The 17,798-nt window shown below is 36.7% G+C and overlaps 2 protein-coding genes across 14 annotated transcripts in view; one reads left to right on the forward strand and one right to left on the reverse strand.

Moving 5' to 3' along the window:
* Positions 1-17,798, forward strand: part of APOOL (apolipoprotein O like) — a 240,886-nt gene that overhangs the window by 98,800 nt on the left and 124,288 nt on the right. For 2 of the 10 annotated variants that reach the window (XM_025431843.3, XM_025431840.3), the window contains one exon: positions 3,348-3,922. The exons of the other annotated variants lie outside the window; for them this stretch is intronic. In XM_025431843.3, coding sequence (XP_025287628.1) covers positions 3,348-3,436 — 89 coding nt within the window. In that variant the 3' untranslated portion in view covers positions 3,437-3,922. Of the gene's footprint in view, positions 1-3,347; positions 3,923-17,798 lie in introns of those variants that run through there. 10 annotated transcript variants of the gene reach the window in all.
* SATL1 (spermidine/spermine N1-acetyl transferase like 1) overlaps positions 6,603-17,798 on the reverse strand; it is a 28,489-nt gene continuing 17,293 nt past the window's right edge. For 3 of the 4 annotated variants that reach the window (XM_025431837.3, XM_025431838.3, XM_025431836.3), the window contains one exon: positions 6,603-6,881. In XM_025431837.3, the coding sequence (XP_025287622.1) occupies positions 6,711-6,881 (171 nt within the window). In that variant the 3' untranslated portion in view covers positions 6,603-6,710. The remainder of the gene's footprint in view (positions 6,882-17,798) is intronic. The other variant, XM_025431839.3, reaches the window with a different exon arrangement.

Raw genomic sequence — 17,798 nt, forward strand, 5'->3', positions numbered from 1 at the left:
TTTATTCATGAGACACACACACACACACAGAAGCGGGCTCCATGCAGGGAGCCTGATATGTGACTCCATCCTGGGACTACAGGATCACGCTCTGGGCCGAAGGCAGTCGCTAAACTGCTGAGCCACCCAGGCATCCTGGGTGAAGAAATTTCTAAGAGGAAAGATGTAATCCTTAATTACTCAGGAAAGCAGGAGGTGAATCTTTTTTAAAAGGCAGAAAACAAATGACCTAGGCTGAGTGGTTCTAAATGAGAGGGATCCATGCTACACTTACTAGAATTGTTTGTTTTCTAAAATTCACTCTACCTAAGAATTACAAATTAGAATCTCCAGAGGTGAGGCCTCTAAGCAGGTGGATTATAGGTAAAGCTCCACAGGTAATTCTCTATGCATATTCCTCTAGTTAATAATTTCTAACATAAGCTATAGATAATTTAAAATTCTGAAGCCTTTCAACACATTTTGAAAGGTAGAGGTCTAAAGGCAAAGGAGTATATTTCAAATTTGGGTGAGCTGAAGTTTTACTAACTAGACTTTGGACAAGAAAATGTATAAGGAAGTAAGTAGAAGTGTTAGAGAACTTAGTCAACTGATTGGCATTGTTAAGCAAATTAGGCACATTCAGACTTATATAAAATAGTTATTTGTTATATGCTTACTATAGTATGTTTGATAAAGAAGAAAACTATTTCCTAGTACTTTTCACTTGTACTGAACAAAGTCTTCCACCAGGTGGTGGTAAAGAAAAGAGCAGGCAGAACCAATTTCTTAACCTCTTTGTGATGGACCTCTTCTCAGAATAATGCTTTTAAGTTGATAAAACAAAATACATGGCAATACATGTCCTTCTTTAATATTTTTTTTTAAATTTTTATTTATTTATTTATGATAGTCACAGAGAGAGAGAGAGAGAGACAGAGACACAGGCAGAGGGAGAAGCAGGCTCCATGCACCGGGAGCCCGATGTGGGATTCGATCCCGGGTCTCCAGGATCACACCCTGGGCCAAAGGCAGGCACTAAACCGCTGCGCCACCCAGGGATCCCCTTTTTTTTAATATATTTTTTTTAATTTTTATTTATTTATTTATGATAGTCACAGAGAGAGAGACATGTCCTTCTTTAAATGTTTTAAAAAACAGTACCTAACAGATCTAATAAAGCCATAGTTTTGAAGTAGTGATAAGTGTAAATGTTTCAAGATATTTGCAAGTGCAGCATAATATGAAAATATTTGTGATTTCTGTAAGTGACAAAATCTAAGGTCCCGCTAATACTACTGTGATTTGTTGCCTACACTCATTATTGAAGAAAATGTTCATTTTCAGTCTGAGGTTAATGAAAATAAAGGTCAATTTCCTACATTTAAATTCATAGACACATGAATTCTATCCACAGACACCCCCCCCCCACTAAAGAGGCCCCATATTAAGAATTTCTATCCTAAAAAAAGAAAGAATTTCTATCCTATGGTGAACTATTATTAGGTATGGATAGTGATTACTTATGATCTAGGTTTTTTAAAATATATATGATAGTGAAGTTACAGATAGATCACAATTTATGAAATAGAAAAAGTTTCTAAAGAGGCATAAATCATTGTGTGTAAATCCATTTCTCCCCTTTGTTTTCATCATAAAACTGGAAATTAAATTCCTCTATGGAAAAAAAGATATGTTTCCAAATATAAATTATTTTAAATCAGATTTTGAAAAGCACTTAAAAAGATTTCTGAAAAAAATATTTTTAATCTTACATCACAAAGTAAACATTAAAATAGTTGTTTCTTGCCTTACCATACACAGGGTATTATTATATGCAACACTTTGTATATATTATTACACTGAATACTAAAATTGTGTAACATTTTTATTACTCTAACACCCATTTTACAAGAGTCAGAGTTGTTGTGTTAGGGAATCAGACTTATCTGGGTTCAATCCTGGCTCCATTTATCAGCTAAGTGAGATTGGTCATTTTCTTAACCTCTGTAAATTAAAATGTCCTTATCTGGAAAACAAAGATAATATAAAAATATTATTTATATCATGGTGGTAATGTGAGATAATAGATGAAAATAATGTAGTATCCTGCCTGGCACACTATCAGTTTATCATGATCACCAGTGATCCACACATTGTCAAATCCAGTCCATTTTCAATCTCCATTGTATGTAATCCATCAGTAACTTTTAACACAGGTGATTACTCCCTCTTCCTTGAAATAAATCTCTTCACTTGGCTTGTGGGATTCTACTTCCTCTTGGTTCTCTCATTTTACTGACTGGCTGTTCTTCTCAGCCTAATTGATACGTTCTTTTAATTTTCTTAAATTCAAAATATTGGAGTATCCAAAGGACTCATTCCTTGGACCTCTTCTCTGATACTCTAGATGATCTCATAGTCCCATAATTTTAAATGCCAAATATAAGTTAGTACCATAACATTTATAAAGCAGCCAAGTCCTCTCCTGAGCTCTAGAGACTTACATATCCAACAGATTACTCAACATTTGTACTCAGATGTTTAGTTAACAATGTAGATTTAACACATCCAAAACTTCATACTTGACTTGCCTTCCCCCAAACATGCTTCTCCCACATTTTTCCCTATAGTAGTAAACGTCAACTCCATCCTTCCAGTTTCTCAGAGTCTCCCTCACACAAGCATATTCAATCCACTTAGGAAATCCTGCCCATTCCACCTTCAGAAGTTATACAGAATCCAGTCCCTTTTTACCACCACCACTGCTACTGGTCTCCCTGCTTCCACCCTTATTTCCTTGTAGTCTCTTCTCCCTACAGATAAGAGTGATCTTTAAAAAAAAATAAAACATCATGTCACTTCTCTACATTAAAAGAGAACACCTTACCATAGACCTATGTGGTTTAGACTTCTATTGTTTTCTGATCATGTCTCCTATCACTCTCACTGTACCCACCATCACATTGTACCTGTTCTGTTCCGTCCATACTGACCATTTTGTGGTTCCTCATATATGCCTCAGGTCCATTAGCCTTGCAAGGCATTTTCCTCTGATATCTACAGGGCTCACGCCCGCACCTCCTTCAGTTCTTTGCTCAGTTACCACCTTTTTTTTGAAGGCCACCCTGTTTAAAATTGCAAATCACTCAAAGGTCTAACACCCTTCCTGTTTTATTTATTTATTTTTCATAGCACTTACCACCATCTGATAATCTTTTACTTAATTTATTGTCTATGTTTCCAAACTTAAATGTTAGGTCCATATTGACAGAAATTTTTATCTGTTGTTCACTGCTGTATTCCCAGTACCAACAATACATTTGTTTAATGAGTGACTAATTTTTTTCATTTTAATACTTTATCAGGTGCTACACAGTTTATGCCTGACCCCAAGCTCATGGATCACGGGCAGTCCCATCCAGAAGATGTAGATATGTACAGCACTAGAAGCTGAAATAGTCTGCATAGAGAACTGCAAGATGTGTGAAGTTGAAAATAATGATGAAAAAAATCATGTAAAGGGTAACTGTGACACAAAAAGTATCACTTTTTTTTAGGATATAACTTTTAAACAAAAGTTTTTCCCTCACATCTGATACAATGTACAGTTTGACCAGTCACATAAGGGGTTAAAACACAAACTGTAAATTTAATCCAAACAATATTAAATGGTTGATGAAGAGGCAGAAGTAGAAGTTTTGGGATGCATTTGATAATTTTTAAGAGTGTTTATTAAAAAAAACAAAAATAGAGTAAATATATAAATACTGATGAAATATGTATGTGTATATATAAATATTTATACAGATACATATACATATTTGCTTTAGATTTTTCAAATTATTGTTAGCTAAATTAGAATGGTGTATAGAAGGATGTGTTCCTCTGCTTTTTTTTTTCATCCCTCAGAACTGGAATAAAATATCCATATTTTATGACATGTGGGTTGGCTTTGTCTCTTTGTTTTATTAATGTCAACTCCTCTTAAATGTCCAAAAACACTTCTAACTATTTAAGAGGACCATATTCTACAAGGGACTCCAATGCTGCTTAGAAATCCTACTGGTTCCCTTAGGTGGTTTCCTATTCTGTTCCCCAGGAGAAGTATTACAGACCTTTTATTCTCAAGCTAGACATGACCATTTTCAGCCTTTCCCTTCTACCTTCAAGACTTACCTCTTCAGTCATGCATCCCCCTTGTCTAAGGCTAGTGCTTGTGTTCCTGATCTCATTCTTTCCCATGTTTTCCAGTACCATATTCTATCCTGTTTAATCTAGTCTTTGGTTTCTCTTTTCATTCATTTCTTTTCCTCAATCTCTAAATAGCTTCTGATCTTTTTTGTCTAAAAATAGTAACTTGATGGGATGAGCACTGGGTGTTATGCTATATATTGGCAAATTGAACTCCAATACAAAAAATAGGTTTGCAGCAAAAAATAAAAATAAAACTATACCGAGCTATAAAAACAATAAATAAATAAACAAACAAATAAATAAATAAATAAACAAATAAAGTAACAAAAAAACCTTTCCTTAACTCTGCCTCTTTCTCTCAAGCTGTCTTCACTTTCTCTGTCCTATGATTGCCATACTTGATAAAAAAAGAAGTGTCAGTTCCATACTTCCTCACTTTTGATTCCTCTCCAACTTTCTGCTGACTCCCTGGCCTCTATACCTATTTGAATTTTCTGTAATTATTGACTTTCAAACACTCCCTCCTTGAAACTCACTCCTCCCTTTGCTCTGTCATTCTTCATTCTTCTCTTGCTCTGAATCAAAATACTATAGCTCTTCTAGTTGCATTCCTAGTCATCTTTTCTCATTCTGTATGCTCTCTCATTTTCATTCAAAATACTTTACTGACTTTAGCCAACATTTGTATTTCCTTACCATTTATATGTCCAGCTACGATATTTCTTTAGAGCTGTAGACCTATTTTCTAATTATTTATTATTCAATCTACCTTACATCCCATCAATATCCCCAGTGTTAATATGCCTAAAACTAAATTGCCTCTACCTCTCTCTTATTTCTGTTTTTTAAATCTGCCCTACCTTTTATACTCTTTCCTAATCCATGCTTCCATTCAAGTTTTCATCATTACCTTCCTGAATTATTAGGGTAGCCCTCCAGCTGCCCTCCATCAACCTTGTTTTCTGTCACTTCAGAATATGTTCTGTTTGCAGGTAGCAGTAAACCAGTTAACAGTGAATAAGAGTCTACTTAATGTCCAGAATTAATACAGGGTTCATTCAGTAGCTCATTAGTGCCATCAAGGACCTAAACATTTTCTCTTTCCATTCTGTTCTTTAGTATGTGAATTTGTCATCTCATGGTCACAAAATCGCTGTTGTTCCTCTGAGGAATACATGCACATTCAAAGTAGGAAGAAATTAGGACAAATTCTGCTATATGCTTCTGACCCTCTATTATCAGAAAAGTAAATGCTTTCTTAGAGCCCCTCTCAGAATTCTTGTCTATATCTTAACCAGAGCTTACCATGTAGCCACCTTAGCTCAAGGAAAATTTGCAAATCATATTTTTTCTATGGTAAGGAAGGCAAGGAGTAAGGAATATGGAATGAGTGTTGAGCTTCAGCTAACATAGTGTCCACTACCCTATTCTTATAACCCATCTGACATGTTATGACATACTGCCTTTCTAAAAACCATATAGTTAGTTGGCTCTCTGAAATCTTCAGTGGCGCATAACTGCCTAAACAGTTAAAACAAGACTCCCAAGCATGACATACAAGGCCCTTATGATCCCAATTCAACTTTAATCCTATCTTCCCTCTCCTTTCCCACCTTACTGCCAATGTACATTATATTTTATCTATGACATATCACTTGCTCTTTGAACATGCTTTGTTATTTTAAGTTGTTTTTTCTGCCTATGCTGGTATTTCCTCTTAGAATTTTTTTCTGTTCCATATTCCAACTTCCTACTCATCCTTCAAACCCAATTACAGTGTCACCTTTCTCAGTCCTCCAAGGTAGGATTTAAATGTTCTCTATTCTACATTCCCTTACACTTGGTGTTTATAGCTGTGACAACCCAACCAATTTATTATAAAACTAAAACTAGTTAAGTACTTTTCACAGACAAGACTCCTTGTGGGTATGACTGAATCATTTTTGTGTAGCTTTTATTTATGCTCATGAAATACCTGGTACACAGTAGGAACCCACATGTTCTATGCTAGTTGCAACACAGGATATAAAAGGAATTATAATTCTATCATAGGGCTTATATTTCTACCAGAGAGGAAAGAAATATATGCATATAGAATTTTTTGTACCTCAGATCTGTTTATAATCAAATGAATCCATATTTCATCAAATCTAAGATACATTATTTACCTCTAAGAAAAAAGTGATACCACTTGATCATTATTCCAATTTTAGCTGTGTTAAGATGTGAAAATATAAACATTTTAAATTTAGTGAGATATGGTAGGTAAAAAATATACTAACACCAACTATAAAGTGATTCTTGGTTTATCTACTCTTTTGGATCATCAGCTATGCTACTAGTTATTAGTATATTAGTTTGGAAAAAGGCAAGTTGATTGTATCTGCCAAATCTGTTTCAAAGTAAAAAATCTGCTCAAACCAGAGTTTGATCACTTGCTGTATTGTACAACACTCAAAGTCAAACTGCTGTTGGACTCAGGTGACATTCAAATGTTGGAGCATATGTTGGGACAAATTGAGATGAATCCTCTTTCAGCCTTCCTTTGCCATATCCATGAGTTCTTCTCTGTTAAATCTGAACAGATGCCAGCCCTCCTCAGATGAAAGGTCTAAAGCTCCTCGACGAGTGTAGTAGTCAATAGAAGCTTGGTTCCAAATGACAACAAGAAAGTGCATGCAGTTACACTGGCTTCTGATGGCTATCTGTTTAAAAACAAATAGAGATTACTTTTACTTGAAAGCATAGTCTTCATTAATACATTTATTTTATTAAAGGTCTACATGCAATGCACTATGTATACTTCCAAATAATAATATAATAGTTAACTCTTGGACTTCTCTAAAACTATAAGAAATTTTCTTTGAAAAGTACAGAAATGATTTGCAAAGTCTACTAATTGGTTTTTCTAGAAATCCAATACAGTTTTTTTCCTTTATTCTATAGAAAAAGTTCCTAAAATTTCATATGCATTTCCAAATTACAAAAGGATCTTATTTTTATACTATGTTTTTTTCAATTCAAGTATGATTAACATAGTGTTATATTAGTTTCAGGTGTACAGTATAATGATTCAGTGGTTCTATATATTTCTCATGCTCATCAAGTTAAGTCCACTCTTAATTCCCTTTATCTATTTCACCCATCCCCACCCACCCACCTCCCCTCTGGCAACAACCAGTTTGTTCTCTGTATTTAAGAGTGTTGTTCTGTTTGACTTTTTTTCTTTGTTCATTAATTTTATCTCTTAAATTCCACATATGAATGAAATTACAAAGTATTTGTCTTTCTCTGGCTGAATTTCACTAAGAATTATACCCTCTGGGTACATCCATGTTGTTGCAAATGGAAACATATCATTATTTTTATGTCTCCGTAATATTCCATTGTGTGTATGTATATATATGTAAATATACATACCACATCTTCTTATCCATTTATCTGTTGAACACATGGGTTGCTTCCATTGCTTGGCTATTATAAATAATGCTACAGTAGACATAGGGGTGCATATATCTCTTTGAATTAGTATTTTCAACTTCCTTAGGTAAATACTCAGTAGTGGAATTACTGTATCATGTGGTAATTCTGTTTTTAAATTTTTAAATCCCTATACTGTTTTCCACAGTGGCTGCACTACTTTGCATTCTCAACAACAATTTGAATGCCTTTAATGTCTTTTTGTTGTCTGATTGCTGAGCCTAGGACTTCCAGTACTATGTCGAATAGCAGCGGTGAGAGTGGACATCCCTATCTTGTTCCTGATCTTAGGGGAAAGGCTCCCAGTGCTTCCCCATTGAGAATGAGTCAAACTCTCCCTCTTCGCCGATGACATGATACTCTACATAGAAAACCCAAAAGTCTCCACCCCAAGATTGCTAGAACTCATACAGCAATTCGGTAGCGTGGCAGGATACAAAATCAATGCCCAGAAATCAGTGGCATTTCTATACACTAACAATGAGACTGAAGAAAGAGAAATTAAGGAGTCAATCCCATTTACAATTGCACCCAAAAGCATAAGATACCTAGGAATAAACCTAACCAAAGATGTAAAGGATCTATACCCTCAAAACTATAGAACACTTCTGAAAGAAATTGAGGAAGACACAAAGAGATGGCAAAATATTCCATGCTCATGGATTGGCAGAATTAATATTGTGAAAATGTCAATGTTACCCAGGGCAATATACACGTTTAATGCAATCCCTATCAAAATACCATGGACTTTCTTCAGAGAGTTAGAACAAATTATTTTAAGATTTGTGTGGAATCAGAAAAGACCCCGAATAGCCAGGGGAATTTTAAAAAAGAAAACCATATCTGGGGGCATCACAATGCCAGATTTCAGGTTGTACTACAAAGCTGTGGTCATCAAGACAGTGTGGTCCTGGCACAAAAACAGACACAGAGATCAGTGGAACAGAACAGAGAACCCAGAAGTGGACCCTGAACTTTATGGTCAACTAATATTCGATAAAGGAGGAAAGACTATCCATTGGAAGAAAGACCGTCTCTTCAATAAATGGTGCTGGGAAAATTGGACATCCACATGCAGAAGAATGAAACTAGACCACTCTCTTTCACCATACACAAAGATAAACTCAAAATGGATGAAAGATCTAAATGTGAGACAAGATTCCATCAAAATCCTAGAGAAGAACACAGGCAACACCCTTTTTGAACTCGGCCACAGTAACTTCTTGCAAGATACATCCACGAAGGCAAAAGAAACAAAAGCAAAAATGAACTATTGGGACTTCATCAAGATAAGAAGCTTTTGCACAGCAAAGGATACAGTCAACAAAACTAAAAGACAACGTACAGAATGGGAGAAGATATTTGCAAATGACATATCAGATAAAGGGCTAGTTTCCAAGATCTATAAAGAACTTATTAAACTCAACACCAAAGAAACAAACAATCCAATCATGAAATGGGCATTCTCAACAACAGTAAACGAGGGAGGGTTCCTTTTTTTTCAATATTCTTGCCAACACTTGGTATTTCTTATATTTTTGATTTTAGCCAGTCTGACAGATATAAAGTGAGAGGTCATCCTAGTTTTTTTTTTTAAAGATTTTATTTATTTATTCATGAGAGACACACAGAGAGAGGCAGGGACATAGGCAGAGGGAGAAGCAGGCTCCATGCAGGGAGCCCGACGTGGGACTCGATCCCGGGTCTCCAGAATCACACCCCGGGCTGAAGGCAGCACTAAACTGCTGAGCCACCGGGGCTGCCCTCATCCTAGTTTTAATTTGCATTTTCCTAATGATGAATGATGTTGAGCATCTTTTCATGTGTCTGTTGGCCATCTGTATTCTTTGGAAAAATGTCTATTCAGATCCTCTGACTGCTTTTTAATAGATTTTTTTTTCTTTTTTGTACTGGGTTGTATAAGCTCTTACATTATTTTAGATATGAACCTGGTATTAGAGCTATCATTTGCAAATATCTTCCCCCATTCAGTAGGTATCCTTTTTGTTTTGCTGATAGTTTCCTTTCCTATCTAAAAGGATTTTATTTTGCTATAGTCTCAGTAGTATATTTTTTTTGTTTCCTTTGCCAGATGAGAAAATGTTTCTCATCTCAGAAACATAAAAAAAAAAATGTTTCTATGGCTGATGTCAATGAAACTACTGCTTATGTTTTCTTCTAGGAATTATAGTTTTGGGTCTCTCATTTAGATCTTCAATTCATTTTGAGTTTATTTCTGTGTATGATGTAAGAAAGTGGTCAAGTTTCATGATGTACTTAGCTGTCCTGTTTTCCAACACCATTTGTTGAAGACACTGTCTTTTCCTTTTTTTTTAATATTTTTTTCTTTTATTTATTTATGATAGTCACAGAGAGAGAGAGAGGCAGATTCACAGGCAGAGGGAGAAGCAGGCTCCATGCACCAGGAGCCCGACGTGGGATTCGATCCCGGGTCTCCAGGATCGCGCCCTGGGCCGAAGGCAGGCGCCAAACCGCTACGCCACCCAGGGATCCCGACACTGTCTTTTCCATTGCATGTTCTTTGCCTTCTTTGTCATAGATTAAGTGACCATAAAAGCATGGGTTTATTTTTGGACTCTTCTGTTCCATTGATCTATGTGTCTATTTTTGTGCCAGTACTAGACAGTTTTCATTATTTTGTAATATATCTTCAAATTTGGGATTGTGTTACCTCCAGTTTTGTTCATTTTAGAGATTTCTTTGGGTATTCAGTGTCTTGATTCCATACATACTTTAGGATCATTTATTCTAGTTCTGTGAAAAATGAGTTGGTAGTTTGATGAGGATTGCATTAAAGTTGTAGATTGCTTTGGAAAGTATGGACATTTTAAGAATATGGTTCTTCCACTCCATGAGCATGGAATCCCTTTCTATTTGTTTGTATCATCTTCAGTTTCTTTTATCAGTGGTTTATAGTTTTTAGAGCACAGATTACTCACCTCCTTGATTAAGTTTATTTCTAGATATCTTACAGTTTTTAGTCCAATTATCAATGCAGTTGTCTTCTTAATTTCTCTTTTTACTTCTTTATTAGTGTATTAAAATGCAACAGATTTTCATATATTAGTTTTGTATCCTGTGACTTTACTGAATTCATTTAACAGTTCTCGTAGTTTTTGCTAAAGTCTTTATGGTTTTCTACATACAGTATCCTGTCATTTGCTTCTTCTTTACCAAGTCAGATGCCTTTTATTTCTTTTTCTTGTCTGATTGCAGTGCTAGGACTTGCAGTATGATGTTGAATAACAGTGGTAAGAGTGGACAGTCTCATCTTGTTCCTGATTGTAGGGGAAAAGCTCTGTTTTTCACCATTTAGTATGCTGTTAATTGTTGGATTTTCCTATATGGCCTTTATTGTGTTGAGGTATGTTTCCTCTAGACCTACTCTGCACAGTTTTTGTCATGAATGGATGTCGTACTTTGTTAAATGTTTTTGCTGCAACTATTGAGATGATCAAATGGTTTTTATCCTTTCTCTTGTTGATGTGATGTATCACATTGTTTTGTGAATATTAAACCACCCTTGCATCCATGGAATAAATCCCATTTGATCATAGGAAATAATTTTTAAGTGAATAGTTGGATTTGGTTTGCTAATATTTTGTGATGATTTTTACATCTATGTTCATCAGAGACACTGCCTTTAGTTTTCTTGTTTTGTAGTGTCTTTATCTGGTTTTGAAATCATGGTAGTGCTGTCTTTGTAGAATGAATTTGGAATCTTTCCTTCCATTTTTTGAAATAGTTTGAGAATAAAAGATGTTAAATTGTCTTTAAATGTCTGGTAAAATTCACCTGTGATGCCATCTGGTCCTAACTTTTGTTTGGAGGTTTTTGATTGCTGATTCAAATTTACTGCAAGTGATCAGTCTATTCAAATTTTCTTTGTCTTCCGGATTCAGTTTTGGAAGGTCATATATTTTTAGGAATTTATCCATTTCTTCCAGGTTGTCCAATTTGTTGCTATAAAATTTTTCATAATATTCTCTTATAATCCTTAGTATTTTTGAGTTATTTCTTCTTCATTTCTGATTTTGAGTCCTCTCCTATTTTTGATCAATCTGGATAAAGGTTTATCAATTTTGTTGATCTTTTCAAATAACTAGCTCCTGGTTTCATTGATCTGCTCTATAGTTTTTTTTTTCTTTTCTAGTCTCTATTTCATTGATTCCTGCTATAATCTTTATTATTCCCTTCTTTCTACTGGCTTTGGCCCTTGTTTTTTCTGTATATCCTTTATGTGTAACGTTAGGTTCTTTATTGGAGCTTTTTTTTAGTTTATCAGGTAGATCTATATTGCCATAATCTTCTTTCTTTTTTTTTTAAAGATTTTATTTATTTATTCATGATAGTCACAGAGAGAGAGAGAGAGAGGCAGAGACACAGGCAGAGGGAGAAGCAGGCTCCATGCAGGGAGCCCGACGCGGGATTTGATCCCGGGTCTCCAGGATCGCGCCCTGGGCCAAAGGCAGGCGCTAAACCGCTGCGCCACCCAGGGATCCCTATAATCTTCTTTCTTAAAGCAGCTTTGCTGGATCCCAAAGATTTTGGATTGTTATGTTTTCATTTTCATTTGTCTCTATGTATTCTTTTTATTTCCCCTTTGATTTCTTGGTTGACCCATTCATTGTTTAATAGCATGTTATTTAGCCTCCATGTACTTGTATTCATTCCAGATTCTTTTCTTGTGTTTGATTTCTGTTTTCATATCATTGTGCTCAGAAAGATTCATGATAGATTTCAGTCGTTTTAAGTTTATAGAGACTTGTTTTGTGGCCTAACCTGTGATCTGTTCTGGAGAACATTCCATATACACTTGAAAATAATGTGTATTACACTATTCGGGGATGGATTGCTCTGAGTATATCTTTTAGATCCATCTGTTCCAGTGTTTCATTCAAAGCTACGGTTTCCTTGATTTTCTGTCTGGGTGATGTATCCATTGATGTAACTGAGGGTTATAGTCCCCTACTATCATTGTATTAATGTCAGTTCTTTCCTTTATGTCTGTTAATAGTTGCTTTATGTATGTAGGTGCTCCTATATTGGATGCATATTTACAATGATTATATCCCCTTGTTGGATTGTTCCTTTTGTAATCATGTAATGTTCTTCTTTGTCTCCTGTTAGTTTTTGTTTTAATGTTTATTTTGTCTAAGTATTGGTACCCCAGCTTTCTTTTCACTTCCATTTGCATGGTAAATATCTTTCCACTCTGTCACTTTCCATTTGCATGTACCTTTAGTTCTGAAGGGAGGCTCCTGTAGGCAGCTTATCAATGGGGTTTGCTTCTTTTTTTTTCTTTTTTAAAATTTTTTTATTATTTTTTATAATAAATTTATTTTTTATTGGTGTTCAATTTGCCAACATACAGAATAACACCTAGTGCTCATCCCGTCAAGTGCCCCCCTCAGTGCCCGTCACCCATTCACCCCCACCCCTGCCCTCCTCCCCTTCCACCACCCCTAGTTCGTTTCCCAGAGTTAGGAGTCTTTATGTTCTATATCCATTCAGTGACTCTGTGTCTTTTGACCAGAGCATTTAGTTCATTTACATTCAAAGTAATTATTGATAGGTATGTACTTGTTGCTATTTGTTACTTGTTTTATATGTATTTTTGTAGTTCTCTATTTTTTCTCTTGCTCTTTCCTTGTCTTTGATAGCTTTTTATAGTGATATGTTTGTGTTCCTTTCTCTTAATTTTTTGTATATGTATTAGATATTTTTTTGTTTTGTTTTGTTTTTAATTTATTTTTTATTGGTGTTCAATTTACTAACATACAGAATAACCCCCAGTGCCCGTCACCCATTCACTCCCACCCCCCGCCCTCCTCCCCTTCCACCACCCCTAGTTCGTTTCCCAGAGTTAGCAGTCCTTACGCTCTGTCTCCCTTTCTGATATTTCCCACACATTTCTTCTCCCTTCCCTTCTATTCCCTTTCACTATTATTTATATTCCCCAAATGAATGAGAACATATAATGTTTGTCCTTCTCCGACTGACTTACTTCACTCAGCATAATACCCTCCAGTTCCATCCACGTTGAAGCAAATGGTGGGTATTTGTCATTTCTAATAGCTGAGTAATATTCCATTGTATACATAAACCACATCTTTATCCATTCATCTTTCGTTGGACACCGAGGCTCCTTCCACAGTTTGGCTATCGTGGCCATTGCTGCTATAAACATCGGGGTGCAGGTGTCCCGGCATTTCATTGCATTTGTATCTTTGGGGTAAATCCCCAACAGTGCAATTGCTGGGTCGTAGGGCAGGTATATTTTTAACTGTTTGAGGAACCTCCAACACAGTTTTCCAGAGTGGTTGCACCAGTTCACATTCCCACCAACAGTGTAAGAGGGTTCCCTTTTCTCCGCATCCTCTCCAACATTTGTTGTTTCCTGTCTTGTTAATTTGCCCCATTCTCACTGGTGTGAGGTGGTATCTCATTGTGGTTTTGATTTGTATCTCCCTGATGGCAAGTGATCAAGTAGGATTTATCCCTGGGACACAAGGCTGGTTCAACACCCGTAAAACAATCAATGTGATTCATCATATCAGCAAGAGAAAAACCAAGAACCATATGATCCTCTCATTAGATGCAGAGAAAGCATTTGACAAAATACAGCATCCATTCCTGATCAAAACTCTTCACAGTGTAGGGATAGAGGGAACATTCCTCGACATCTTAAAAGCCATCTATGAAAAGCCCACAGCAAATATCATTCTCAATGGGGAAGCACTGGGAGCCTTTCCCCTAAGATCAGGAACAAGACAGGGATGTCCACTCTCACCACTGCTGTTCAACATAATACTGGAAGTCCTAGCCTCAGCAATCAGACAACAAAAAGGCATTAAAGGCATTCAAATTGGCAAAGAAGAAGTCAAACTCTCCCTCTTCACCGATGACATGATACTCTACATAGATATTTTTGATTTGTGGTTTCTTTTTGATTTCTATATATTTTCTTTTATTGAAGTTTGATTTGCCAGCATATAACACCCAGTGTTTATCCTATCAAGTGCCTGATGTCCATCGACAGATGAATGATTTGTGGTTTCTAATAACAAACATATATCATAGCAGTTTATATTAATTTGATGATCAATTAAGCCTCCCACATTTTGTGTATAATATGCCCTACTTCATGTCCTTTCATTTTGTGGATCCTTTTATATTTATAGATACACTTGGTCTTACTCCTTTTGCATTTTAACCTCCATAGTAGTTCTATAAATGATTTATCTATGGCTTTTATTTTGTTTGCATTTAACTGTGGAGTTTCTTTCCTTTCATAATTTCTTAACTCCTGATTATCATGTTTTCTTCCCAAAGAATACCCTTTAATGTTTCTTCTAAGGATGGTTTAGTCATGATGAACTGCTTTCTTTTTTGTTTGGGAAACTCTCTCTCTACTTCTATTCTGAATGATAGCCTTGCTGGATAGCCATGAAATGAGTATTCTTGGTTGCAGGTTTTTTCCTTTCATCTCTGAACATATCATGCCACTTCTTCCTGGCCTGCAAAGTTTCTGCTAAAAAATCAGCTGACAGCCTTATGGGATTTCCCTTGTATATAACTTTTCTCTTACTACTTTTAAAATTCTCTATCACTACTATTTTGCTACTTTAATAATTATATGTATTGGTATGAATCTCCTTGGGTTGATTTTCTTGGGGACTCTGTGCCTCCTGGATCTGAATATCTATTTCCTTCCCAGATTAGGGAAGTTTTCAGCTATTATTTCTTCAAATAAATGTTTTGTCTCCTTCTCTTTTCTCTTTTTGAGATCTGTATAATGTGAATTTTATTAGATTTGATAACGTCACTGAGTTCCCTAAACATATTCTCATTTTTAATTATTTTTTTTCTTTTTCCTGTTCAGCTTTATTGCTTTCCATTATTCTTTTAGCTCACTGATCTGTTCTTCTGTCTCCTCTAATCTATTGATTCCCTATAGTCTATTTTTCATTTCAATTATTGAATTACTCATCTCATTGGTTCTTTTTTGTTTTCTATTTCTTTGTGGAAAGTTTCCCTGAGATTTTCCACTTTTCTCAAGTCCAGTATCTCTATGACCATTAGTTTAAATATATTATCAGGTATCTTGCTTATATCCATTTCATTTAGCTCTTTTGCTGTGGTTTTATACTGGTCTTTCATTTGGGATATATTCCTCTTATTTTGTCTAACTCCCTATGTTTGTTTATATGTCTTAGGGAAATCAGTTATGTCTCTATACTGTCTTGAATGTAGTGGCCTTACAAAAAAGAGGTCCTATGGTGCCTTGCAGCACTGTGCCCCCTGTTCACCAGAACCAGGTGTTTCATCAGTATCTTCTATGTGGTTTTTGTGTGCCCTATTGTGGCTAAGCCTCATTTGCTTTAAGTCCAGTTGGCTGCAGTGACCTGCTTTGATTATTGTGGGCCATATTTGGTCCTATGCTGTTAAGGGGCCATTTTGTGGCTGTAGGCTTATAGTTGGGCATTGACAACAATCAGGTCAAATGTCTGTCTTAAGCCCAGTTTGCTAGGGCAGAAGCCATACCAGACTGCAGAGTGCTTTTCTTGTGTTGTCTCCGAAGAGGCTTATGTTGGTAGGCAGAGGCTGCAAACAAATCAGATGCTATTCCCAGTTTGCTCATAAGCGTTGTGGTAGCACCAACCTGCAGGGTGCTCTTCCTGTCTTGGACCTTGAGAGGCTTTTCCTATTAGACAGGGCTGGCAAACCAAATGCCTGCCCCCAATGTGCCATGGTTGCAGTGACCCCAAACTGCAGGAATCTCTCCCCATGCTTCCTCTGAGAGTTTTTTGTTGGTGGATGGAACCAGTTATCATATCAGATGCCTGCCCCAGTCCATATACTGGTCCTGCAGACCCCCTGCTGATCAGGGCACTCTCTCTGCACTGCCAGTTATAAGGTTTGGCTGCTAGGGCTACAGTCAAACTGATATGTGTGATTATCTATCCCTTTCCTAAGGGCAGGAGTCATTTTGGACTGGTGCAGGTCACTGCCAGAGCTGCTTGAATAAGACCTGACAGGAGCTATTTTGGAGGGACTCTTGCTGAGTGGGGTGGATTGGATGGAAGGGATCCAAAGGAGAATGTGGGGTGGGATGCACAGTATTAACAAGGTAGGTGCAGCATACCCCCTGTTTCCCACAAGTATCCAGCTATATAGGCTGTGAGGTAGGGAGTGGGGGAGGAGAGAAATGGCTACCACCAGCTCTTTTATTCTTAAAGTAGTGACCTAAAGATCCCTGCTCTTCCAGCACATATTCTGAGATTTGTAAATAAATATTGGATATCCTAGGTATTTTTCATACTGCTGCTTCTATGCTGTATCTTGGCAGGATTGTTTGTTATACTGTCTCTTTAAGAATGGGGACTCTATTTCTTACTGTCCTCTCACTCTCAGTGCTAAACCCACTGATTTTTAAAGTTCCTGGATTATAGTGGAAAGGAGAGAAAATGAGTGGGGAAAATTAGAGAGGATGACAAAACATCAGAGGCTCCTAACTCTGGGAAATGAACAAGGGGTAGTGGAAGGGGAGGTGGGCAGGGGGATGGGGTGACTGGATGATGGGCACTGAGGGGGGCACTTGATGGGATAAGCACTGGGTGTTATACTATATGTTGGCAAATCGAACTCCAATTAAAAAAAAAAGTTCCTGTAGTTAAGCCTAGGTGGTTATAAAAACTTAGGAAGTTAACCCCCTTGGTTTTCAAAGCCAAATGTTATGGGTACTTGTCTCCAATGCAGATCCCCCATGCCTGGGCTGCCTGGGGTGGAGTCTGATCCTCTTCCTTCTATGTGCTTGAGGCGTCCTTCCCTTTTGTGATTAGTCTCCCCAGGAATTTGGTTATTGACCTTCTCTATGCCTCTCCTACCATTTTTTAAAGATTAATTTATTTATTCATGAGAGATACAGAGAGAGAGGGCAGAGACATAGGCAGAGGGAGGGAGCCTGATATGGGACTAGATCCTGGATGCCAGGATCACGCCCTGAGCCAAAGGCAGGGGCTCAACCACTGAGCCACCCAGGTGTCCCTCTCTTACCCTTATTGATGTGGCATCCTCTCCTTGATTAACTGGAATGTCTGTTCTGCTAGAGTTTGGGG

Source organism: Canis lupus, chromosome X, assembly GCF_003254725.2.
Source record: "Canis lupus dingo isolate Sandy chromosome X, ASM325472v2, whole genome shotgun sequence".
In the NCBI taxonomy this organism is placed as follows: Eukaryota; Metazoa; Chordata; class Mammalia; order Carnivora; family Canidae; genus Canis; species Canis lupus.